Source organism: Acromyrmex echinatior, chromosome 13, assembly GCF_024713525.1.
Source record: "Acromyrmex echinatior isolate Ae372 chromosome 13, ASM2471352v2, whole genome shotgun sequence".
Taxonomy (NCBI): domain Eukaryota; kingdom Metazoa; phylum Arthropoda; class Insecta; order Hymenoptera; family Formicidae; genus Acromyrmex; species Acromyrmex echinatior.
In genome coordinates this window covers 1,217,820-1,243,795 of record NC_141864.1, presented here as the reverse complement: position 1 = coordinate 1,243,795, position 25,976 = coordinate 1,217,820, and the positions used below count along the sequence as shown (strand labels likewise).

Below are 25,976 nucleotides of genomic sequence, written 5' to 3'. Positions count from 1 at the left end.
AATTACTAAAAGAAACTGAGTTCTCTTTACTATCGTGTATTATACCAGCCGTGTGCCGGTCTCTCACTCGAATCTTTTCGCGCGGTGCATTCTCGCACATTTTCTGGTCCTTCGAGCCGGATTTGAACTAGCGAGAAACATTGTTAGACAAACGCCGCATCACTCTAAAATTTCACGTCAGTTCTCTCGCTTTGATTCGCTCTCGCACATTTTTTGGTCCTTCGAGCCGGATTCTCGTCGGCATCCGCAGTGTCGAGTGCATCGCGTCCAGTGCGCATTATCAAGAAAATCAGAGAAAGAAGAATTCGCAAGTGAAATCATGAGTGACGAAATAGACGGCTTGCTGAGCGCCCAGAGTGACCTCCATGGTCGCATGGCCAGGTCAATAACCAATTTGAAGAAATTGGGGACGGTCAACATCACCCTCCACAATGTCGAAACCCGCTTGGCGCTTCTCGACCAGATGTGGACGAAATTCGAAAAGCAACGCGATCTTATTCGAGTACATTACAAGGGCGCCTTCGATCAGAGTGAGTACAACACTTCTCAATTTGTCGATTCCGCCGAAAACACGTACGTGTTGAAGCGCGGCCTGCTGAACGATTACCGGACGAAACTCATGGCGAAGGAACCGAGTTCAGCTTCCAAAACAGAAGGTAATGTGTCTCCCGGAAAACCGTCGCTGCCTCATCTCAAGATTAATTCTTTCTCTGGCGCATTCGAAGACTGGCCTACATTCCGAGACCTCTTCCAATCCATTGTGGGAGACAATTCATCAATCTCAGCAATCGAGAAATTTCATTACCTGAAAATTTATCTGGAGGGTCCTGCTGAGGAACTGATTCGACCGTTAGCAATGACCGAAGACAACTATCCACGCGCATGGGAGCTGCTGAGCGAGCAGTACGAAAATAAGAGAGAGTTATCACGCTCCAATTTCTCCAAGTTTACCGCCGTGGCTAGGATGAAGAACGAAACTGAGGAGGAGCTCAACCGCATCTTCAACGCCGTGACCAGGGTAGTCAACGGCCAGGAGAGCATTGACAGGCCTATCGACTCTCATGACTTCGATCTACTAAATCATCTTGTCGTCGAGCTCTTCGATCCAAGAACTCGCCTGGAGTGGGAGTCACTCTCAAGCGCCTCGAGCGACATGCCCACTCTCAAAGAGCTGATGAACTTCATAAACCAAAGGGTACGTACTCTCAAAGCCGCCAAACCAAAATCGCTCAAGGTCTCCGACAACCCGTCGCGATCTGCCAAGTCGCATCACGTCAAGAAACACACCGAGTCTTCTCAATGCGTCCTATGCAAGGGTAAGCACCACGTGATGGTGTGTGAAGAATTTAAGAAAAAATCCGCGGTCGACCGCAAGACCGTCGCCGAAACTCACAAGCTGTGCTTCAACTGTCTCGGCTCTCATACCTTCGCGAAATGCCAGTCGACGAGGACGTGTTCCACGTGCAAGTTTCGTCATCACTCAATGTTACACGACGCGTACGTTTCACCGAAATCTCACGAGGTCAGCTCACTGACGGCAGTGCGCCGCGACAACGACCACAAGGCTATCTTGCTCGCAACTGCGCGAGTTTCCATCGCGGATCGTCACGGCAATCGGCATACCACACGCGTGCTCATCGACCAAGGTTCGGAAATTTCTCTGATCTCCGAGGCTCTGGTCCAGCGCCTAAGCTTGCCACGCTCTCGATCCGCAATCGAAGTCATCGGCATCAGCGGCAAAAGCTCCGAGCCCAGCAGGGGAAAGGTGACGCTCAAGCTGACCTCGTTAACCACAGGGACCGACTTCAAAGTCGGAGCCTTTATTCTGCCACGTCTTTCGCTTTACCAAGGCTCTCACGCAAGGATCAGAATGGAGTGGCCACATCTAAAGGGGCTCCAATTGGCTGATCCGGACTACGCAGCGAACGACTCGATTGAGCTACCTTTTGGAGCGGAGGTATGCTCAATCATTCTCATCAGGATGGTCTCCGCAAGGGAGGCCCCCAAGCGCCTATCACTCAAAAGACACTGCTCGGCTGGATCTTATCGGGAGGTTGCGACCAAGTAACCAACTCTGCACAGCGCCACTCGCTTCAGTGCACTGCAGATCATGAGCCAGCCGACCTTGTGCACCGCTCAACCGCCGATCACGCCGATGGTCAACTCGCCGATGATGACAGACCGCGTTTCCCTCGAGGCGCAGATCCGTTACGACACGACTGCTACGTCGACGATGTCGTAACCGGAGTGCATGAAAAGGACGACGCTATCACTCTCCAAGTAGAGCTCCGCAACCTCTGCATGGCGGGCGGGTTCTCTCTCCGAAAGTAGACCGCCAACTGCCAGGAGCTGCTTCGCGACATTCCGTCTGAGTACTGTCTCACCAGAGACTCACGGTCGTGGGAACAAGAGAACCACTCAACGCTGGGATTGCGCTGGTATCCAACCAGGGACGAATTCGCCTTCTCTGTTCCTCCTCGCACCGTCGTCGCGTTCACCAAGAGAAGTCTGCTGTCGGAGACCGCTCGACTCTTCGACCCGCTCGGATGACTGGCTCCATTTTTTTTTTTTTTTTGATAACGGAGGGGAAATGCCTGACGCATACCCCGAGCCTCGGGGGAGAGCCCGGGGTTATGTGGGGCTTGCATCCACTAAAACCCCTCCGAGTGTCCTTACCTGGCCTTGCATGAGGGACTCCCGCGTGCAGCATACTTCTGGGAGTCCCTCAGGCCAGTCGGCTTATTGCCGACTTCTATTCCCGCCCGGGGATTTTTATGGCGTCGTCTGAGAGACGACGTGACCCCGGGCGGTGCTTGGCACCTTCGACTTTATTCGGGCGCTGGGGGGACACCACCCCCTGCGCCCGCCGCCCCGGTTGGTGTTGGGGGGCGGGAGTTGGGGATCACGGCCCCCGCCGCGATCCCCAGCCCCCCGAGGGGCGCCAATCAGAAGTTTGGCGCCCCTCATGCTTCGGCGCCGCGAGAGGAAGTCTCGCGGCGCACCCTCCGCGCGCGGCGGCGCAGGGCTCCCCGCCCGGTCGCGCATTCGACGCGGCCGGAGGATGATGAGCCACTGCACCCCGAGCACGCGGAGGGTCATCCTGTTTCCGGCGGCGGATCGACCCTAGGGCCGCTTCACTGCGCCCCGCGTCCGAGACGCGGGGCCGTCACTGATGATGGTGGCGGCGGAGGTGGAGGGTTCACTGACCCCGACACTCCCGCACACCACCCCACCGTCCTCCTCTTCACTCCTCTCATCTATGGGGGAAGGAGGTCGCCGTCGTTCTCGCCCCGTGGGGCGGTCCCGGCGGCGGGGTGACCCGGGGCGCGAGCGATCCGGTTGGAGCCGGCGCCCGCGTTGACCCCCAACGCCACCGCCCCTCGCATCTCCTTCCCCCCCGTCAGCCCCGCCATCCGGAGGCGGCGGGGGCGGGAGAAGGCCCCGACCTCCCGATGCCCTCTCCCTCTGCCTCTCAGCCTCCTCCTTCTGCGACATCACCCGATCGCAGAAGGAGAAGGCCCTCCAAGCACTCTCCCTGCCGACTATCTCCTTCACGACAGCCGGCAGGGAGAGATCCTCCCCTATCTCACGGACCAGGACACCGCGCTCGCCCGCCCAAGCCGGGCAGGTCTCCAGCGTATGCTGCGCGGTGTCCCGGTCCCCGTCGCAGTGGTGACAACAAGTGGTCGGCTCCTTACCTATGCGACACAGGTACTCCCCGAAACATCCGTGTCCGGTGACCACCTGCGTCGCGTGGAACGATAGTCCGCCCCATCCCCTGCCTACCCATTCCTCGAGGCAGGGGAGGATGGCCTCCACGGTCCGAGCGCCCGTTGTCGGCGGGTCGTTTTCGAGAGTGGAGCGCCACTCTTCGAAGACCCACCAACGGGCGTTCCTTCTCAGTCGGTCAGTGGTCCTCGGGGTAACGATCCCCCCTCCGAAGCCGAATGGCCTTCACCCCGGCGAAGGTTTCCGCCAGCGCGTCGGCCACGTACTCGGCAGGGGGGATCCCCGCGAGGACCATGGCGGCGGCGTACGACACCGTCCTGTAGGCCCTACAGATGCGCAAGGCCAGCCGCCGTTGCACGCTGTGCAACTTCTGCTTTATTCGGCGGCTGGCCAGGGCCTTCCCACTCCATACCGGGGCCCCGTAAAGGGCCCCGGACAGGACGGCGTGCATATAAGCCCGCCTGACCGACCCGTTCGGACCGTGGAGGTTGGGCATGAGGCCGAGCAGAGCGTCTGCTCGGCGGCCCAACCGCGGGGCTAGCTCGTCGAAGTGTTCGACGAAGCCCAAGCGACTATCCACGGTGAGGCCCAGATATTTGATCGTTGGCCTCACCGGGACGCGGACATTGTCCACCACTATATGTGCCTGAGGGGGCACCCCGCTCTTTCCATCGTGGAAGAAAAGAGCTTCCGATTTAGCGGGGGCCACCCTCAGGCCCAACTCCTTAATGGAGCCGACCACGCACGCCAGTGCGACGTTTGCCGTACCGACGGCTCTCCCCCAGGTCGTGGCCCCGACCACCACCAACGTGTCGTCCGCGTAACAAACGACGTGGCAGCCGGGGGGTAGGGCCGCGCGGAGAACGTAGTCGTATGCGACGTTCCAGAGTAGGGGTCCCAACACGGACCCCTGTGGAACGCCGCACGACACGTCCCTCCGCTGCTGAAGTCCCGTTTTGTTATGGAACTCCAGCTGCCTGTCCCGGAAATAGTCCTCTATAATAGCGACCAGGTAGGGGGGCAAGAGGTGATGTCCTCTCATCGCCCCCACTACCCGGCCCCATGGGATGCTATTAAAGGCGTTGGCGATGTCAAGGGATACCGCCAACGCCATCTCCCCTCCCGCGGTCATCTGCTCCGTGAGGGCCCTGACTTGCCTGACGGCGTCGATAGTCGATAGACCCTCCCGGAAGCCATACTGACCGCGGGATAGATTGGGACCATCCCGGGACAGGTGCCGGACGATGCGGGCAGCGATGACTCGTTCCAGCAATTTCCCCGCATCGTCCAACAGGCATAACGGCCTATAAGCGGAGGGACTCTCCGCTGGCTTGCCCTCTTTACGGAGGAGGACAAGCCTGGCCCTTTTCCACGGCCTGGGAAATATGCCGTCTCTGAGGCAGCTCGTGAAGAGCCGCCTCAGACGGCTGCCCACTATGGGAGCCGCGGCGAGCCAGACCCTTCCGTGTACACCAGAGGATTCGGGCGCCCGCGGCCTCCCCTTGAGGCGGGCGAAGGCCATCACCATCTCCTCCCGGGTGACGCCCAGCTCCTCCGTCCATTCGGACGGGGGGCCGACCCTCTCCGGTATTTCCCTTTCCCTATTGGGAAAGAGGGCGGTCACCACATCCTCCAGGAACTGAGCGTCCAGGGTTTCCGTTATCGGGGGGGCCCACGGACGAAATTGCTTCGTCACAATTTTATAGGGCCTCCCCCACGGATCCCTGTCAAGGGAGGAGACGAGGTCACGCCAAGCGTCGGCCTTCGTCCTCCTAATGGCCGCTCTAAGGGCGCTCCTAGCTTCACGGAGCGCCTCGGCGGCCACTTCCACCTCCTCGTCGGTGCCCCGTCGTCTGCGGCGGGTGAACCTCCGTCGGGCAGCTATCTCCTGGGACCACCAGTAGACTGCCCTCTTCGCCACAGGATGGCAGAGGGGCATCGACACGTCGCACGCGCGCGAATGGCGTCCCCGAGCCATTCGGCCCCCTCCTCCACCGAGCGGGCCTGGTTGGGTTCCGGCCACGTGGAGGAGAGGAGGCTCACCTCGAGGGCGCCGGGGTCCAACTTGCGCAGGGCCCATCGACGTTCCTTCTCATGTAGGCGGCGTCTTATCGACACCTCCGTGGGGGTGGACACCAGCAACATGCGGATCAGACGATGATCCGACAATTCTCCTAAGGAGCTGGCGTCCACGTGCCATCACGTATCCGCGGGGGTCGCCCACGTCAGATCGACAATGGACTCCCCCCGGGCCCCCACGAAGGTACTGGCACGACCTCTATTCAACAAGACTAGGCCGTGCCTCGCCGCCCACAGCAGGGTGCTGTCGCCCCTGGAGTCGGTGGATGGGGAACCCCACTCTAGCGCATGGGCGTTGAAGTCCCCACCCACCCGTACTGGCCTGGGGGAGCGTCGTCTGATGTGCTCCCCCAGAGACTCCAGGTCGTCCTCATATTCCCTCCTCGTTAGTCGAGGAGGGAAGTAGCACCCCGCTACATCGATGGGCCCCCACTCTACCAGAGCGAACCCCTCCGCCGCCGATATTGGAATCATCGGCGGGGTGTCGCGCGCGTGCCGGCTGACCACCGTCACCCGTCCCAGGGAGTCCCCCGCCCAGTTGGGGTGACTCTCCGGGATATGGTATGGATCTGCGGCGATGGCCAGTCCACCCCCCCCACTCGGCGAGGCACTGCATTAGCATGCTTTGCGCCCCGGCCGAGTGATTGAGGTTAACCTGAGCGAGGACGAGGGACATTAATTGTTGTTACCTCGTTCCTCGCCCCCACCGACGTTGGATTTGTCGGCCACGTCTGCGACCGCCGTGGGGGGTGACTCCTCCACGACGGCCATCTCAATGTCGGCCACTGTTATGGCCGACGTTGTCTCTGCGATGGTCGCTGCCGCCGCGGGGGGCTGTCCCGCAACGGCAGTGAGGGGGCCACTGGGCTTCTGCCCCCCCTTCTTGCCCTTCGCTTTAGCGGCGGCGCATCCGGCGCCGCCGATGCGGTGCCCCGAGGGGCGGCCGAGCTCGCGGCACGCGGGGCAATCGACCTTAGCGCGGCACTCTCTCGCCGCGTGGCCGATGCCCCCACACCGGTAGCAGCACCCGGAGCGATCCACGGTGCTTGTGCATTTGGCCTGGACATGGCCAGCTTCCAAGCCGGAAGCATTGGAGGCTCCGGGCCGGCAGCAGGGCCACCCTGCAGCTCGACCACCCCACCTTGACTCGTGAGGCGGCCACTAATTGTTTGGCCGCCTCTACGGGGCACCGCACCCAGCAGGTGCCCAGCCCGTTGACTTCTCCCACCTTAAATTCCGGTGGGAGTCGCTTGCAGGCCCTCGCCAGATCCTGTGCCACCTCGGTGGGAGTGGCCGAATCATCGAGTCCGGTGACCCGGATCTCGGCCGTCTTCGATGGGCGGGACACCCTCACGTCGTCCCTGTTTGCGAAGACGGCCGTCAGCCTCTCGGCCAGCGCGTTCGCCTTGACTCGACTCTCCGGGCCCCGGACCTCCCAAATAAGGGCCCCTGTGATGGCCCTCCTGGGACGGAGATCCTCGATCCCCACGTCCTTGAGAGAGATCGAGGATCTTGCCTTCCCTACCACCTCTTGGTAGGAGGTAGGGTCGGCGCAGGTCACCACTATGGCCACTGAACTTGGCGGCCTCAATTTCGGGAGGGGAGCCTTCTTGCCGGAGGCTGGAGGTCTCGCGGCAGTGCTCCCCTTCATCGCCGTCCCGCCCTTTTTCCCACTGCTTTTTATTGGGAGCGGGGGCCACGGGCGCCCCGGCGCTCTTCGCGCTCTTGGGGAGGGGCCGGGGCGGCTCCGCTTCCGCCTTCTTCGCCTTGGCGGCCGCTCTCTTTGCCCCCCTCGAAACGACCTGCGCCCAGGTCGCCTCGTTCGCGTCCGTCTCCGTTCCCCCGTCCACAAATGTTTTGGGGACAGCCGGGGGCGGTAGATTCGCCTTAGCGGCGGGGGGAGGCGCGTTGGCTGCGCTCTCTCCCGTCTTAGGAGCGGCCTTGGCCTCTTCGCCGGTGTGGCAGCGGCCAGACTGCTCCGCGGCTTTGTTGACGGCGCCGTCATCGGGGCGACCCCCATCTCCCGCAGGAGACGGGGCAGGAGCCGCACGATGAGCCGCTTGATGCGGCCCTCCTCATCATCGACCCTGTCGGCATTCTCCCTCCTTTTATTTTTCGAAGGGGGTGTCTTGCCGACAGGGGCGGTCCTGTCCGCGACGGCCGCCAGGGGGTTCAGCTGCTTGCTAACCCCCTGCAGAGGAGGCCTGAAATATGAGGATCTCAGGTCCTCCTCCGTGACCGTCACGCGCGGCCTCTCCCCCTCCGCGGGAGCAGTCCTTCCTCTAGTCCTAATTGGACTGCGGTCGCCAGCCAGGCTATCGGGACCCGACCACTCCATGATCGAGTCCCATTCCATCCCCGGCACCCTATCCCTGCCGGACGTGCGGCGGGAGGTGGACCTCCCCCGGCCGTGTTCCAGTACCGCGACCCTGGAGCGGAGGAACACCAACTCTTCATTCAGCCGGCGTCTCTCCTTCGCCCAGGCGGGTCTGGAGCATTCCTCCCTCTGGTTTACGTTCGCGGCCAGGCTGCTATCACCCGCCCTCGTAAAGACTGACGTGAGGGCTGCGGACAGCTTGGTGTATGCTGTCCACATATCCCTCACTATGTCGCCCCTGATGTTCTTTGATCGCTCAACCGACTTGGCAATGGTCGCCAGTTCGCGTGTTGCGACCGCGGCGACTGCGCAAATCGGTTGTTCGTCGAACTCGAGGGCGAGTTCGACAGCCTTCTCTTTGGCCTTCCTGGCCGATGTGGAGGACGGCTCAACTTCCGGATCTAAAATCGTCCGGTGGTCCTTTCTTAGCTGCCGGGCTTTAGCCTTTTCGGCCTTCTTTGCCATTGCCTCGGTAGTATATTTCCCGACATGTTCGGGATTTAGAGGTGGCCTCCCCCTGGACCTTTTTGTTGACTCCCCCTCGGAATCCGAGGAGGAGACAACACATTCGGCCGGCCGTTTTCGGCTCTCTCCTCCAAGGGAGCTCAGCGAGACCGTAGAACCGGCCCTCGACAGCGCTCCCTCGTAGGCGACCGCCTCGGCGCGCGCCCCGGCCTTGCTGCTCGCAGGGCCGGGACGTTGTTTGCGCGAACTGTCGCTCATAGTTGAGCGAGCGTCCGCCTCTACACTCTGAAGCGAACGTTCTCCCTCCACATTATGTTGAGAATTTATATTGTCCATTAGATTGATGCCCACGGCCCGCAGCGGCTCCGCCAGCCAGGGTGTACCCTCACCCCTCCCCCGAAGAATCAGGAGAGGGGGCCCCGAGTTCCCCCGGGGGGCTAGCATATGGCTCGGGTCCCCGGAATGTATCATCGGGGACATTGGCCTCCGGCCCCTTACTCCCCGTGAGCGGATGTGGTGCAAGCCCACTCACGAGTTTCAGGGGTCCCTCGTCTCCGATGTCGAGGGCACCGCTGCGGGTGGCGCCACCCGGGGCGGCCCCACGGACGGTTCAGGTCACGGAAGCGGCGCCCCTTCCGGACCCTAGCCGCCGTGGCGACCAGCGTTGTTTGCGCTACCCGGTGTCCCGCTTCGGAAGGGACGCCGTCGCGGAGACACCGGGCACAATACTCGACGCCCCCCCCCCGGCCCCGACCTCGGAATACGTCCGAGCGGCCCGGAGGGGGCGGGAGTCGCGCACCCTGTCTCGGAATACGTCCGAGCGGCCGCGCGACCCCCCACCAGGAGAGACGGGTGGTTCTGCGACAGACCGAAGTCCGCGCGGCCCCGTCCTCCCCTACGGACAGAGTCCGCACCTCTCAAGGCGGGAGAAGTCCCCGGTGCAATGAGCCGAGGCTCTCGGAGACCCCATCCCCCTCAATGGCATGAGCCAGCCCGCAGCCAGGAGCACCCAGCATACGGGCCGTCTCGCCTGCGGGAGCACTCGCGTCGACCCTTTTGCACGCAAACCCCAAAGGAACCACCCCACCTCACAGGGAGGAGGGGAGGGCCCCATGGGGGTCTACGTGCAGTGGGGTCGAAACCCCACATCACGCACGGGAAGGGAGCAATCCTCCCCCTGACGGTGCCGTGCCACCGGGCGATTGAAGTCAGGGCCGCCAACCCCTACCGGCACACTGGGGACCCGTCCCGAAGGACGAGACCCCCAGGAGTCCCTCCCACGAGGAGAGGAGACCCCCTTGGGGTGCCGGACCCGGTGTACAGACTCCCCCCGTGAGGAGGGAGTCCGTACAGGCTGCTCTTAGACCCCCACGTGTCGCAAGCGACCCTCTCACCACGACAAGGTGGCAGCCCGCGAGAGGGAGGATCTGCTATATCTGAAAAAGTAAGGTACACCCAGGATGTGCCACGGGCAGACTCCTAAGTACGATTTACATCCCATTTTTTTTAACTTTTTTTATTTTATGTTTTTTTTTGTTTTAAAAATTTTTTTGTGTTTTTTTGTTTTCTTTTTATTTTTTATGATGAAGTGAGCACCCAGCCAACTAAGACAAGATGAAGTGAGCACCCAACCAACTAAGGTAAGTGTTAATGTAGCGGGTTAAGATAATTTTTGTACACAAGCTTTTAAGTGTGTCATCTTAAAATTACTCTCTTCAAAGCTTGTGTTCAAAGATCATCTTAACCCGCTACATTAACACTTACCTTAGTTGGCTGGGTGCTCACTTCATCTTGTCTTAGTTCGCTGGGTGCTCACTTCATCTTGCCTTAGTTGGCTGGATGTTCACTTCATCATAAAAAATAAAAAGAAAATAAAAAAAAAAAATTTTTTAAACTAAAAAAAAACCAATAAAAATAAAATTAAAAAAGTTAAAAAAAAATGGGATGTAAATCATACTTAGGAGTCTCCCCGTGACACATCCTGGGTGTACCTTACTTTTTCAGGTATAGCAGATCCTAGACGTTATCAGCAACACAAAACATTCCTAGATTCAAATTAAAGGAAAATTCAATAATTTTTTTTTAATTCGTCCACCATATTGGATCCGCCATCTTCAATTTTTGAAAACGGACTTCAGATTTGTAATCAGCGACCACGAAAACCCCCAGATACCAATTTGCAGAAAAATTCAATAGTTTTTTCAAATTTCGTCAGCCATATTGGATCCACCATCTTGAATTTTTGAAAATCGACTTCAAAATCGTAATCTGCGATCCCGAAAACCCCTACATACCAATTTACAGGAATTTCCATTGACAATGTCACCTTGACGTTGAACTGACCTTCAAGGGCATGGTCAAGGTCATGATCAAAGTCACAGGCGGACGTAAAATTTTCCGCTGTTTCCATTCCTGTGGTCAAAAACATGTGTTCCTATTTAAAAAAGTAAATTTGACTTTGAAATAACATTCAAGGTCACGGTCAAGGTCAAATCTCAGGTCATGATTGAATAGCTAGGAAAAAAATCTAAGACTTATGTCTGAAACTTTTTTCCCCAAAGTGCATTCCTCCACAGTTATTTGGCCGTTTCTATACTTTTGGATCACCCTGTATATATATCGGATTTGGAGGAAGAGATGACAAAAGGTCAGACAGGAAGAATAGGAAAAGAGAAATGCTCAGACAATAATGTATGCGGATGATGTGATTCTACTGGCAGATAGAGAAACTGATATGAGAGAGATGCTGAAGAGATTTGAGAGGTTTATACAAAAAAAAGGACTGAAACTGAGCCTGGAGAAGTAAAAGATAATGGTATTTGAGAAAGGAAGAGGTAGGAAAAAAAGAGAGAGTGGAAATGGAATGAAGAGGAAATAGAAGAAGTTAAAGAAATTAAGTATCTAGGATACACACTACAGAAAAACGAAGAGACTGAGAAACATATAAAAGAAAGGATAAAGAAGGCAACAGTGGCAATGAAGAGAACATGGGAGAAATGCATTGGAGAAAAAATATTCAAAGACGACTTCGAAAGGAGAATGAAGATATTCAATTCTTTGGTACAGAGTATAGCCCTATATGGAGCGAAGGTGTGGGGGCTGGCAGGACGACAATAGATTAGACGGGATAAAAAGGAAGTACGTGAAATGGATTCTAAAACTGGACTGGAGAACCTAATTATATATTGGTAGAAGAAACAAAGATAAATGAAATTAAAATTAAAGCAATCAGAAGAGCAGTAAAGTATGAAGAAAGAATAAGGAATTTGAAAAAGTTAATAAAAGAATGTATAAAAGAGCTAAAAAAGGACGGTAGAAGAAAAGAAGATGACTGCGAAAAGAAGAGACGAGAAGTGCTGGAAAGAGCAGGAATGAATAAGGAACAAATAAGAAAAATAAGAGAGGCAGGAAATCAAGTATAGCAGAAGATCTCATGAAGAGACTAGAAAGAAGAGGAAAAGAAGAAAGATAAGTAAAAATAAATGAGTCAAGATATAGTAGCAATTATAAAAATATATGGTCAAAAAAGTTATCAAAATACTGAAAGCAAAAAGAGGATGAAAGATAGAAGTTTAATAGCAAGATTCAGATGTGGGAATGAGACAAAAGGAGGCCAGTACTGAAGAGAGGAAGAAAAGAGATGCAGAATTTGCCATGCTGCAGAAGAGAATATGAGCTATATACTCAAGGAGTGCAAGGAGACAAAGAGTGAGATGCTGATGGAAGAATTCATAAGGATAGGTAAAGGAATAGAGATAATGAAGAAGATAGATAAAGCAAGAAAAGAAGCAGAAGGGAGAGAAAAGAAACAAGAGTGAGGGCTTATCCCAGATTGTTGTATCAAATAGATTAGAAAGCAAAGTTTTATATAAATATACAAGTATATTTTTAAGGGCAGTTCCAAGCAATATGTATAGGCAATTATAAAGTACCAAAGTACAAGTAGTTATATGCAAATACATTATATGTAGGAAAGTTTGAAATGTGCGATATACACTTTTTGTTTTTGTTTTGAATGAATAGCTTTTATAAGTATTTCAAATACTTCAAGTGTTTATAAGTATTATATGTATAATATATATAATATATACATATATATATATATATACGTATATATATATATATATACATATATATATATATACACATATATATATTAGGTGTTGGAATTAATTCGTAGCGTTTTTAATGAAAGAATGTTATTTATTTCACATGAGCATTAAAAAATACATTAATAAAAGTACTTCCCATCACTTGTAAAACGCTACGAATTAATTCCAACACCTAATATATATATATATATATATATATATATATATATATATATATAGAGCGAGAATAGAGCTGTATATGAGGAAGATATGAAGAATGTATGCAGAAGGGGGATAGGAGTCAGATGCTATTAAATTAAGAACAAATGTACAAAAGCAAATGTAAAATAAACGTATACTGGAAGCCATCCTAAGCCGCAAGGCAAGGATTCAAATTAATAAATACATATTTTATATAATATTATTGAATTTTACATTATATCAGAATAAAATTCAATTTCTTTTGTCTCATTCTCCACCGGACTTGCGATCTAATCATATTCTGCGTTATCAATAACGCATGCTCTTGCCCATAGGCAGATAAGCAATCCAACTTACTAAGTAATATCATAGACTAATCAGGAAGGAGTTGATATAGTATTGTAGATTCTAAGATAGTCCCCAATTTCTCTTGAATCCACATTTTGAAAATTGCGTAGTCGCATATCGTTCTTAACCGATGATTAGACCACAACCTAATTTAAATTGTTGCTTGCTGTGATCATATCACTGAGCGCGAATGAGAATTGCAATGGTTGTAATCTCTTTTCTAAGACTGTTCCTACTATCCAAGTCGTATCTACGCTATCTATAAAATTAAATATTATAGAATTATTTATTTAGGGAGGGTTTTTAAAACGTTTCATAATGATTGTGTTGAAAATCTGACAATTATCGGCGCGCAATCACATTTGGAACAAAAAATTGATTAAATATATTCGTAACATCTAACTTTCCGTTCGGCGTTTTTTACTTTATTCGAATTATAGATTAGTTTTCCAATGTTCCTTTTTGCGGATATCCATTTCTATGGAGAAATATGACGCTAGTATCCACGACAGTATCATATAGCAACTTTAAAGCTTTGAATCAATACTGACCTACCAATCGTTTTATCTGAGAATATTGTGAGAAGTTTAATTTATACATCTAAAATATTCGTCATGTCCTTCATGTCTTCTTTCATAATTCCTGAAAACTTATTATATCATAGAAAATTTTTATCGTATAAGTATATACCCAATACAATAGAAGTCGTAGCGGTCATAAAGTCTTGAGTCATAGAAAATAAGACTCTACGACTGCTAAGATTTCTATATTGTAGACCCCGCATTATAATTCTTTTATTTTACAATTTGCAATTTACCTCGTATTGTAATTAATTGGATTTTGCAGCTTGACTAACGTTTCATATATCACCTTACAATCTTCATCAATAATTGTCACTCTGATTGGTTCTAAGTTTTCTGTGATACACATTTTACGAGTGCGTAAACATCTTACTTGGCCATAGGAACATCTTTGCACACGGAAAAAGAAATTAATATATTTGAATACATCTATAGGAAAAGTGTAAGAGAATCTGAAAATATCTTACCTTTCGATAAAGTCGTAAATAACCACGAAGATTCTCATAATAATCTGTGTTTAATCTCACACGTGCATCTTTGCGTCGCAACAAGAGCTGTATTGCTGACAACTGTATATACTTGTCTTCGCCTCTAACTAAAAATGCTATTTATAATATTTTCTATATAATTTTTGTTTTTACAGTAGAAATTTTGTTTTTAAAGCAGAAAATTTGTGTTTTATAGAAAACAATTTGTGTTTTTAAAATAAACAAATATACCTAACCAGGACAAATTCTCTGCTATAAAAACAAAAATTATATAGGAAATAATTTGTATTCTTCAAACAGAAAATGTATTTTACAACAGAGAATTTCTGTAATTGCAGAAGCCGAAAATACTTATTTTAGCCTCACTACGTGTTCATCTATGCCATCGATATGATGAATTTTCTAAACTATCTCACTTCAATTTCAAAAGTGTATACTCCCTGCTTAAAAAGTCCAATAAAATTACATAGGAAAAAATTCTACCTGATTGAATCGTATTTTTGGTTCGTAAATTTCAGATTATTTATCTGAAATATCTAATAGATTTTCTATATTTCTCTATCCTTTTGGTCATATAGCTTATATATCGTATTTAATCAATTTTTATCTAGTCATATTTTATCAAAATCAATAATATTTTATCGTGTTTTTGGTTCGTAAATTTCAGGTTATTTAACTGATATATTTGATAGATTTTCTATATTTCTCTATCGTCTTTGTCGCATGGCTTAGATATCGTTTTTAATCAATTTCTATCTGATCATGTTTTATCATAATTAATAGTATTGTATTATTTTAATGGTAAATTTCATATTATTTTTTAAAAAAGCTTTTTATAATAATTAAAATACAGTTATTTTCTATTATTCTTTTGTAGAATTAATTTACATTTTCACATGCAATTTATTACAATTATGCATCGGAAATTTACAATTTTTGAAAACGCATATTGAAATTGACGGGATTCGAACCTAAGACCTGTGATAGTGTAGCAGTTTAACGCTGAGCTATAATCGCATGCTTGTCTGGATACTTTAGCATATAATAGTGAGACATTTCGGAATTATGCGGATGGATGTTGGAATGTCCTGTTTTACTATTAATTATAGACTCGTTTCTCTTAATTGTGTTTATGGATTGAAAAATCCTTCTCCATAATTAAAGTATCGACAACAACGTAATTCGCCAGCTATAATAGCAATATAAATTGAATACGAAAAACGAAAGAAAATTGAAAACTTACAGTTTTGTTATCGGCTTCTGTAGTCAATACGTCACAATATTATATGTGCTGCATATAAGAGTTTCAGATCTTGCACGTTCATAAAAAGTAGCTGGCGAATTGCAAAAAACCTGAAAAAACAATCTTATGCTTTTAGAAACGAGATAAGGGTTTTAGTAAAAGAGAACAGAGAATCTCCAAAAATTTCATTTGTATATTACGAGTGAAATTGACGTGAAGCCATGAAACCGAGCAGTATTTTAGTTCCGCAATATTCCGACCGCTGTCATGAAAAGTGCGTCGCTGAATCATAGAAATGATCTGAATTATCGACCTATTTAGGCCCATATTAATAAATGTTCTTACGTGCCCTGGACAAAGTTTTTTGAAAGGAAAATAATAATAAAATAAATATGATATTAGTTATTTCAATTTTGTTGAAATAATTTCTTCATAAACAAGAAACGTACCATATTATTTACATATGAATACAAATGAAGAAGATTATTTTAATTGCACTGTTCTGTCTTTACATACATTTTATTTAGTAAATTGATACATATATATAAAATAACATATATATAGGGTGCATATATATTATATATGTATACAGAGTGTTTCAAAATGAATATATTATCCTTGAAATGTCATATTCCTGACTTAATTCTAAGACGATTTTTCCTTTGTCAAAATTTTGTCAAAAGCTTAGTTTTTAAATTATAATAAGAAATAATTAGCGAATGACAAGGCGCGTAGAGAAGGTAGCCAAGAGCGGCGTTTCTCACTGTCCGACGCAGACCGTACGAGGACCCTCGTTACGATCAGACGATCGCTACATACGCATGCATATGCGATCGCATTCTCTCTCTCTCTCTCTCTCTCTCTCACACAACACACACACACACACACACACACAAATTACCTTGAAAAAGTTTGATGACTTCGATATGCTGCAGCTTAAAAAACAAGAAAAACTTCCATCGATCATTGATGAATCACGTACAGCTCCAAACTTTTGTCATTTAAACTGCCATTCCTCTAACAAGTTTAGAAATCATTCGTTCCCAATGATGCACGCAGATCGAATAACCATTAAAATACTTTGTTTCTTATAAAACGCATCACTTCGATATTCGTTTATGCTCAGCGTATAGCTATTCATTACCTTGAAGAAAACGAAGTATTTCATGATTATTCAAAAAATTTATTACTGTATCTCTATTAGTTAAGTGTCCGTTTTACTACCGATGATCCATTTTATCTATTATCAATTAATCATTCGGTGACTGAAAATCACTCGAAGAAAGATAATCATACGCCGCATTTATTCGACGATAGCATGCACTTGATTTTAATAAAGAATCTGTTAGTTAATTATTAAATCACTACCGATTAATTATTCGTCGACTGAATATCACTCGAAGAAAAAAGCACACTATTGTTTACTAACACATGACGCGTTCACTCAACGATAGCAAGCAGTTGATCGATTTTATTGGTTATGTTTGTACTAGCGCTGTCAAAACACGGACGTCTCAGTCAGAATCGAATCGATATCGGTTCGATATCGTTCGACGTTGAAAGCATCAAATCGACATCGAATCGATCAATATCAAAAAATCAATATCAGAATATTTCATGTTATGTTGTATAATTGATTTTTCTGATATTGATTTTTCTTCCAAACAGAATAATGCTTCTTAAGTAGTATTACATGAAATGTAATACTGTACGATAGTGTTGCGTCCGCGATGAATAATTATTAAATCTTTTACAAAATAAGTTATTATATAATATTTCTTGTACGTTCTATCCCTCTTTTCATCTTTTTTACATAAGAGAGATATAAGAAAGTATTGGTCGCCCTTAAAAGGGTGGATTGCTGTCTGTCGCTCTAAAAAGAACGGATTGATTGTGATGGATAAAGTAATTTTATAAGAGATGCTCGAAATATCCACCATCCATTCTAACGCAGGCTCTCATACGTCTCAATAAATTTCTTTGCATGTTTTGCATCACATCTTCTTCGATGGCCCATACGGCATATCGCAATCTTGTATCAAGACCATGTCTTCGGGAAGCGTTTTATAAATTAATTCCTTGTAATATCCCCAAAAAAAGAAATCCAGAGGATTAAGATCTGAAGATCTTGCGGGCCAACGTATCGACCCATCCATCTAGGAAATTGCTGATTTAAATAATCCGTCACAATTCTAGCGTTGTGTGGCCCCGCACCGTCTTGCTGAAATACGATTTTGCTTCTCTCGAATAATGGGATTTCTTCTAAAAAATCTGATGGATTATCCCTTAAAATTTTCAAATACACAGTGCGACAAATATGTTCCTGGACACGAACCACATCTCAGCAACCAGTGGCGACATCTGTGCGTTTAAACATGCATTTTAAAGATTGAACATTTTGCTATCATCTGTCAAAGTTTCATTCATTTTGATTGACATATAACGAAGATATGACAGTTCATGTTAAACAAGATTTTGGTCGAGGTAGAAATTTTAATATGGAACAAAGAGCAGTGATTAAATTTAACACAAAACTTGGTAAAAGTGCATCAGAAACATTCCCATCGATGCAACAAGTTTACGGCAGTCAATGTCTAGGTCGTATAGCTGTTTTTGAGTGGCATAAGCGTTTTTTGGAAGACAGAGAGAGAGACCCTTGAAGATGATAAAAAATCAAGACGACCAATTTTGATTTGAACACCCGAAATAATCGAAAAAATATGTGATTTTGTTGCAAACGATCGCAATGCATCACTAAAAATGATGGAGGAGGCTTTAAATATCAGTAAAGAAACGATTCGAACCATATTACATGAAGATTTGGGTAAAACGAAGGTTTGTGCGAAGTTTGTTCCACACACATTAAGAAGCAATCAAAAATCAGCGAGAATCAATTATTCCAGAGACATCGTTGCAGCCGTAGAAAATAATCCAAACTTCCTAAAATCAATTGTTACGGGTGATGAAATGTGGTGCTTTCAATATGATCCAGAAACTAAGCGTCAAAGTGCGGAATGGAAGTCAAAAAATTCACCACAAGCAAAAAAAGTACGAAAAGTTCCATCAAAAATCAATCCTCATCACATTCTTTGATAGCAAAGGTATTATCCACAAAGAGTTTGTTCCAACTGGCCAAACAATTACTGGTGCATATTATCTCGAAGTTTTAAAGCGATTGATGGGCAGAATTCATCGTATTCGCCCCGAATATCGTGATCCAGAAAATTGATTTTTGTTGCATGATAATGCACATATATGCATATAATGCACTGAGTCACACTTTATTGATTGTCCGTCAATGTTTGGCTCGAAATCGTGTCTCTGTGTTAAACCATCCAGCCGTCCGTATTCATCTGATTTGGTCCCCTGCGACTTCTCATTATTCCCAAAATTGAAATTGAAATTGAAAGGACGTTTTTTTGATGACTTTCCAATCAGCTTCTACACAGGCACTAGAGGCAATTCCGCAAACTGAGCTAGAACATGCATTTGAATCACTATTGAATCGCTGTAACAAGTGTATTGAAGCCAGAGGAGAATATTTTGAATAATAAAACCAAAAAATATGCATATTGTTGTTTTATTATGATTTTCAGGCCCTGTCCGGGAACATATTTGTCTCACTGTGTATGTTTAGTAGTAAAGCAGGGCGGGTTCTAACCCATGGGGCTAGAGGGGAGCGCGGGGCGCGGAGAGTACTCGTAGGCGCGGGGGATGCTCGTAACGCAGGGAAGGAAGGGGAAAAGGTCCCGGCGCTATTGATGTAAGGACCCCGGTCCTTATTTATTGCCGCCGCTCTGTCTCCAAAAATGCAATAAAGGCTTGCATACACTTACCGCATCTGTTACTACCATCACTTACTACCATCTGTTTTTTTCTTACGTTTCTTTTCCGCCGCCGCCGCATTGTCATTCTCGTTATATCTTCATACACGCAAACATATTTTATTATACGTTTTTATTTAAAAAGAGAACGCTTAATATGTCGTGACAGTACCGTCGAAGATGCTCGCGTAATATAGCAGCGCAGAAATAAAATGGAAACAAATAGATGCGAAATCTGAGTAATACAATTTACATATATTTTTCACACTACATAAAAATGTTATAATAAAAAAATTTTAAATATATGGTGAGACGCCATCGTTTCTGTAAAAAAAAAGTGTTACATTAGCATGCAACATATAAGAAGAAAAATTCGCATATAATATAAATTTATGATACTTACAATTCCAATCTTCAGGCTCCGGATCAGGCTCGTACGATCGGAGGCCGAACAGTTCGGCTAGGAAGAAGTCACTTTCCTCCCATATATCAAGTTGTTCCTCCTGGTTCCGCTGTCTCTCACCTCGTATCGTTTACCACGTAACAATGTTTATAAATCCTATGATTTGCACATAATAACGAGGTACACCCTGAAAAATGGACAAAATAAATTTAAAAGAAAAAAGAAAAAAAGTAGAAAATAAATCTATTTGTAATACTTACTGAGGGGATAACTTGCATCCCCACCTCGTTTCGCAACTGCAACCGGACTTGCGGCTCGTTATCGACCATAAGGTACTGAAAAAAGAAAAGTAAAAAGACATTAGAAGCGCAAAATCACTAAAATGTTTGATACAAAAAAACAACTTACTCCTTCCACGGGGTACTCGTACCGGATTCGAATAAAATCCCGTAAATTACTCATTGTTGAAAAAATATTCTGAAAAAAATCGATAAAATTTTTTTAAAAAAATCGCAATATTATCACTTTCACTATCACAATCATTTAAACGTGTAAAAGTATTGTACTATTTAGCGTTAATGGTAAAATACTTTTGCACTTTGGGGAAAAAATCACTCACGTTATATACTAAACTCGCACGCGAATTCAGCAAAGATTGACGCTGAGAAGCATCTTTTGCCATAGCGAGGCTATCTAGGAAACATTTGCGCTGCATATGGAACATATAAAATCATGTTACAGAAAGGAAGAATAGAGTCCTTTTTTTTTCGACACAGTTTTTTCAATACAGTTTTTCTTGGCGAGATAAAGGGAAGTAAAAGAAAATACATACGTAATAATGCGAACAAAAAAATGTTTATTCACATCTTATTACACTGCTTTTCATACTTATTAAAAACTAAAGCTAATAGTTTGCAGCGTTCGAATGCGATCGGTGGCTCGAACATCACTAGCAGCGCTTTCTGGAAAAAGAAAAAGAAAACGAAAAAAATTTTTTAACCACTATTCGCTTTTTTAGCAGAAAATAAAATGTATTAGTACTAGTCATTCTAAATACGATACCTTATGGCTTATATTTTGATGACATTGATGACATTGATGATGAGCAACACGATTTTGATGCTTTTTCATCAGGATATTCCCAATATCTCGCTTTTTCCTCTATGGTGGTGGACTTGGCGGACCTGGTGACAAGGGACTACCCCCCCTAGCGTTCGATCGATTTTCGTATATATTCTTTTACTCGATTCATGCTTATCGCTCGTAACTAATATTTACGATTGATTAAAAAAAGCGCTGTTTATATATACTATTTATACAGGGTAATCCAAAAGTATGGAAACGGCCAAATAACTGTGGAGGAATGCACTTTGGGGAAAAAAGTTTCAGACAAAAGTCTTAGGTTTTTTTCCTGGCTATTCAATAGTGACCTGAGATTTGACCTTGACCGTGACCTTGAATATCATTTCAAAGTCAAATTTACTTTTTTAAATAGGAACACAAATTTTTGACCACAAGAATGGAAACAGCGGAAAATTTTACGTCCGCCTGTGACTTTGATCATGACCTTGACCATGCCCTTGAAGGTCAGTTCAACGTCAAGTTGACATTGTCAATAGAAATTCCTGTAAATTGGTATCTATGGGTTTTCGGGGTCGCTGATTACGATTTTGAAGTCGATTTTCAAAAATTCAAGATGATGGATCCAATATGGCTGACGAAATTTGAAAAAACTATTGAATTTTTCTGCAAATTGGTATCTGGGGGTTTTCGTGGCAACTGATTACGAATCTGAAGTCCGTTTTCAAAAATTGAAGATGGCGGATCCCATATGGTGGACGAATTAAAAAAAAAATTATTGAATTTTCCTTTAATTTGAATCTAGGAATGTTTTGTGTTGCTGATAACGTCTAGGATCTGCTATATCTGAAAAAGTAAGGTACACCCAGGATGTGCCACGGGCAGACTCCTAAGTACGATTTACATCCCATTTTTTTTAACTTTTTTTATTTTATGTTTTTTTTTGGTTTAAAAAATTTTTTTGTGTTTTTTTGTTTTCTTTTTATTTTTTATGATGAAGTGAGCACCCAGCCAACTAAGACAAGATGAAGTGAGCACCCAGCCAACTAAGACAAGATGAAGTGAGCACCCAACCAACTAAGGTAAGTGTTAATGTAGCGGGTTAAGATGATTTTTGTACACAAGCTTTTAAGTGTGTCATCTTAAAATTACTCTCTTCAAAGCTTGTGTTCAAAGATCATCTTAACCCGCTACATTAACACTTACCTTAGTTGGCTGGGTGCTCACTTCATCATAAAGAATAAAAAGAAAATAATAAAAAAACAAAAAAATTTTAAAAACCAGAAAAAAAACAATAAAATAAAAAAAGTTAAAAAAAATGGGATGTAAATCGTACTTAGGAGTCTCCCCGTGACACATCCTGGGTGTACCTTACTGTTTCAGGTATAGCAGATCCTAGACATTATCAGCAACACAAAACATTCCTAGATTAATTCCAAATTAAAGGAAAATTCAATAATTTTTTTTTAATTCGTCCACCATATTGGATCCACCATCTTGAATTTTTGAAAATCGACTTCAAAATCGTAATCAGCGACCCCGAAAACCCCTAGATCAATTTATAGGAATTTCCATTGACAATGTCAACTTGACGTTGAACTGACCTTCAAGGGCATGGTCAAGGTCATGATCAAAGTCACAGGCGGACGTAAAATTTTCCGCTGTTTCCATTCCTGTGGTCAAAAATATGTGTTCCTACTTAAAAAAGTAAATTTGACTTTGAAATGATATTCAAGGTCACGGTCAAGGTCAAATCTCAGGTCACGATTGAATAGCCAGGAAAAAAAACCTAAGACTTTTGTCTGAAACTTTTTTCCCCAAAGTGCATTCTTCCACAGTTATTTGGCCGTTTCCATACTTTTGGATCACCCTGTATATATATATAATATATATATATATATATATATATATATATATATTAGGGGTACAAATAAGTTCGTGCGGTTTTGAAAGAGATAGCGTAACTACTGTTTCATTCCATCGTTCCGTATTTCTAAGTATGCGTTGGATAGCTGTCATTAGTAGGTATTAAGTTCAGTATGTGTCATTTGTTGAATTGTAAACAACAATATTTTTACTTCGTCAAATATGTCGAACTTTGTACCAAATAAAGTATTTTTGCGGGGAGTTTTACTGCATTACTTCAATATGAAGAAAAGTGCTGCCGAAAGTCATCGTATTTTAGTGGAAATTTATGGTGCCCATGCTCTATCTGAGCGAACGTGTCAGAAGTGGTTTGCACGGTTTAAGAGTGGTGACTTTGACTTGGAAGATCAAGAGCGTGCCGGATGTCCAAGAAAGTTTGAAGACGCAGAATTAGAGGCATTACTCGATGAAGATCCATGTCAAACGCAAGAAGAGCTTGCATTATCATTGGAAGTGACTCAACAAAACATTGTAACCGGTTTTTCACAATAAAGCCCCAAATTTCGAGAAAAAACCGCACGAACTTATTTGTATCCCTAATATATATATATATATATACTATTAAATCGGTGACATGTCGCCATGCGTTAATAGAAGCGCCAATGTTTTTCTGCTGCTAAACAAAAAAAAACAACTCTTCCGCAATAAATGGAAGACAGGATGTGCAAGTATTCGCATAAAGGCGAGTACTACAACGCTTTTTTGTCATCGATTTCTATTTTATTACTTGAACATGCGTTCTCTCGTCTAGAAAATATTTACTTAAATTTTACGATCGACAATCTAAAAAAAAAATTAAAAGCTACGCTTTGTGATTCCTCATTTATTTTATCAACTTCCTGTTGACGAGAAAACGCCTTTCAACTTGCTTTTACGTTTGGAAATATGAGTCTTTATTTAAATAGGATTCACATTTAGATTTTGTACTTACTAAACCGATCGTATATAAATAGGATTTTCTCTACATGGTTTGTAACATTAGTCGGAAATTTTATTGCCGTGGTCTGGTGAGGATCTATGTTTTGTTTATGTTTCCAATATCGTTGGGAAGATTTTCTAATACGTTTCTTGAATATTATCACGCTCGCCGATCGATGACCGTTAAAGGTCTCGAGTTTTATGTTTACTTTGTATTAACGACTGTTTTGTCGAAATTTTCATGAAATAAAGAAATCTTGGAGTCCACTGGACGTAACGAAATATATATAGGTCATAAGTGCTCAACACACACACACAGTTGGTGTTCTGGTAGACGAACGAATCGGTCGCTTCAGTTATTGACGATAAGCATAAGTATGGCTAACTATCGTGCGAACATAGCCAACGTAGTCGAATATATTCGAAACGTGGATCCGGAACAGTTCGCGAATATCAGAGACGAAGTGTTCGAAGTGCTCGAAGAAGTGAATTTTGAAAAAATAATGGATCAAGAAATTGATTCCGACGAAGAAATATTATCAGACGACGCTGGCTATGCTAGCGATTTGAGCGAGCATACAGATTATGTAGAAAGATTTGTGCCATCTTTAGAAATCCATACATGCTGAATGGCCGTACTAAACACTGTATAATCCATTGTAATTATACGACGGGTGGTGCTTTAAGTATATGTGCAGCATGCATGGTCCGTTTGACTGATACTGATATCACAGGATTGTACCTCGTAAGGAAGATATTGGTTACATTGACGCGCTAAGCGGTCAGTCTTGCACGAATTGCAGATTGCCAACATACATTATATTTCCGTGCAATAAGTGCCCACAGTGCACACATTGAAAAAACTATTGCGAATAGTGAGCGAAAATATTGTGAGCGAAACACTACACTGGGAAATATGTGGGAAAACTATAATGTAGACGATGTTCTATATGTTCTCGGTAATTTGCAAAAAAAAGACACAGGTGCGCGAATATCGCCGGTGCAATTTCTACGAGATCGCGAATTAGGTACACGTAGTGAGAAACATGGAATAGTTATTAGAGAGCCTGTTTCTGACTGGTCTTTACTCGCGCGACAGAAAGTGTACTCACGGTTACGAGACAAATGTTACGAGGACGATGAATATGAAAAGAGACATTGATAGAATAGAAATGTTCAAGTAATAAAGGACTATTATTATTAAGGATTATTATTGGGCAAAGAAGATCGCAGATAAGAGCCAAGGTTGGTGCATGCATTAAGATTCCGGCGGGTAATGAAAAGTGCGTCGAACTGCTGATTATCGACAATATATGATGGAGTTTCGTGATCGCGATTTTGCGCTAAAACTATTTGTCGATAGATGCGACGATCAATGTTTTGAATGTGAACAGTGCACTTTCGCAAACAAATATAATGAAAAAGTGTTATGATATTTTAGATATGTCACGGTGCTGCAACGTGTGTGAACGAGTCATGTGCAAGTGTTCCGTGGAAGAGTGTGACGTGATCTAAAGACTGTAAAAAAAAGACATGGAAAATCACGAGCAAGTGGAACGCGAATTGTTGCAACAGTGCGGCCAGGTCGCTACTCTGGAGTGTTTCGCGTGGCTGCAACGATGCGACGAGTGCGTCTCGCGGACACAGAAAATCCGCGGTGGCGAGGATCGCGCGACTCGCGGGTGCAAAATTGCAATTGGAGCGACGTTTCGCGCACGTTGGTAGCGAGTACGCGAGTGGCGAGTACGCGAGTCGCGACGAAAGATCTCTCGTCTGGCGAGAAATCGACGCCGTTTGGAAGCCGTATATCGACAGGTGCTGTGATAAACTCTAATCACATTGAGCCGCGGCGGTTTTTGGAAGACGCGAGAGAAATAGTGTTCGAGACGCTGTAGAAAGACACGGTAGCGTAAAGTGAACACCGCGTTTAACGATGAATTCGACGAAGGATAAACGTGCTCATAAGAGCATAATTACAAAGAACAGCGAGATATACCGATACACCGATTTGCACGAGTGGTACGAGCGTGTCATCGATCCTATCCTAGCATTGCTCGAAGAGTTCCAAGAACGCGACAGCGGATGAGCATTGTCACGTATGGTGAATTTGATTATAAACGTGAACAAATTAAATTCCATGCGCGCGGAATGTCATATCAAAGTGCCGTGGGAAATAACGACGAAATGAGTGGTGATCAGTGTATGACGGACAATGCGTGCTTC

General features: G+C 45.4%; 2 protein-coding genes and 1 pseudogene across 3 annotated transcripts; 2 read left to right on the top strand and 1 right to left on the bottom strand.

The window, feature by feature from the left end:
* Nucleotides 1-319: 319 nt before the first annotated feature.
* On the top strand, nucleotides 320-2,068 carry LOC147907480 (uncharacterized). Its single transcript, XM_087412687.1, has one exon. The coding sequence runs from the start codon at nucleotides 320-322 to the stop codon at nucleotides 2,066-2,068; it is 1,749 nt and encodes a 582-aa protein (XP_087268813.1).
* A 9,201-nt stretch (nucleotides 2,069-11,269) lies between these two features.
* Nucleotides 11,270-12,569, top strand: LOC147907479 (uncharacterized; annotated as a pseudogene).
* Nucleotides 12,570-15,252: 2,683 nt separating this feature from the next.
* LOC147907478 (uncharacterized) lies at nucleotides 15,253-21,761 on the bottom strand. Of its 2 annotated transcripts, XR_015547201.1 has the most exons (5): nucleotides 20,449-21,761; nucleotides 20,238-20,306; nucleotides 20,090-20,164; nucleotides 19,830-20,016; nucleotides 15,253-19,750 (listed from the first exon to the last, which is right to left on the bottom strand). XR_015547201.1 is itself a non-coding variant. In XM_087412653.1 (4 exons), exons 1-4 carry the CDS (start codon nucleotides 20,551-20,553, stop codon nucleotides 19,960-19,962), a joined length of 306 nt encoding a protein of 101 aa, XP_087268779.1. In that variant the 5' UTR covers nucleotides 20,554-21,761; the 3' UTR covers nucleotides 19,761-19,959. The 2 variants fall into 2 exon arrangements, 1 of the variants encoding a protein (XP_087268779.1); XM_087412653.1 differs by lacking the exon at nucleotides 15,253-19,750 and having other exon boundaries at nucleotides 19,761-20,016.
* Between the last annotated feature and the right edge of the window lie 4,215 nt (nucleotides 21,762-25,976).

Excerpts from the sequence above, each read along its gene's own strand:
- LOC147907480 (XM_087412687.1), top strand. The coding sequence starts at position 320 with ATGAGTGACGAAATAGACGGCTTGCTGAGCGCCCAGAGTGACCTCCAT.
- LOC147907478 (XM_087412653.1), bottom strand. The coding sequence starts at position 20,553 with ATGTTCCATATGCAGCGCAAATGTTTCCTAGATAGCCTCGCTATGGCA. Across the intron at positions 20,307-20,448 it reads GTGCGAGTTTAGTATATAAC|AATATTTTTTCAACAATGAG; the intron begins GTGAGTGATTTT and ends GATTTTTTTCAG. Across the intron at positions 20,165-20,237 it reads ACGAGTACCCCGTGGAAGGA|TACCTTATGGTCGATAACGA; the intron begins GTAAGTTGTTTT and ends TTCTTTTTTCAG.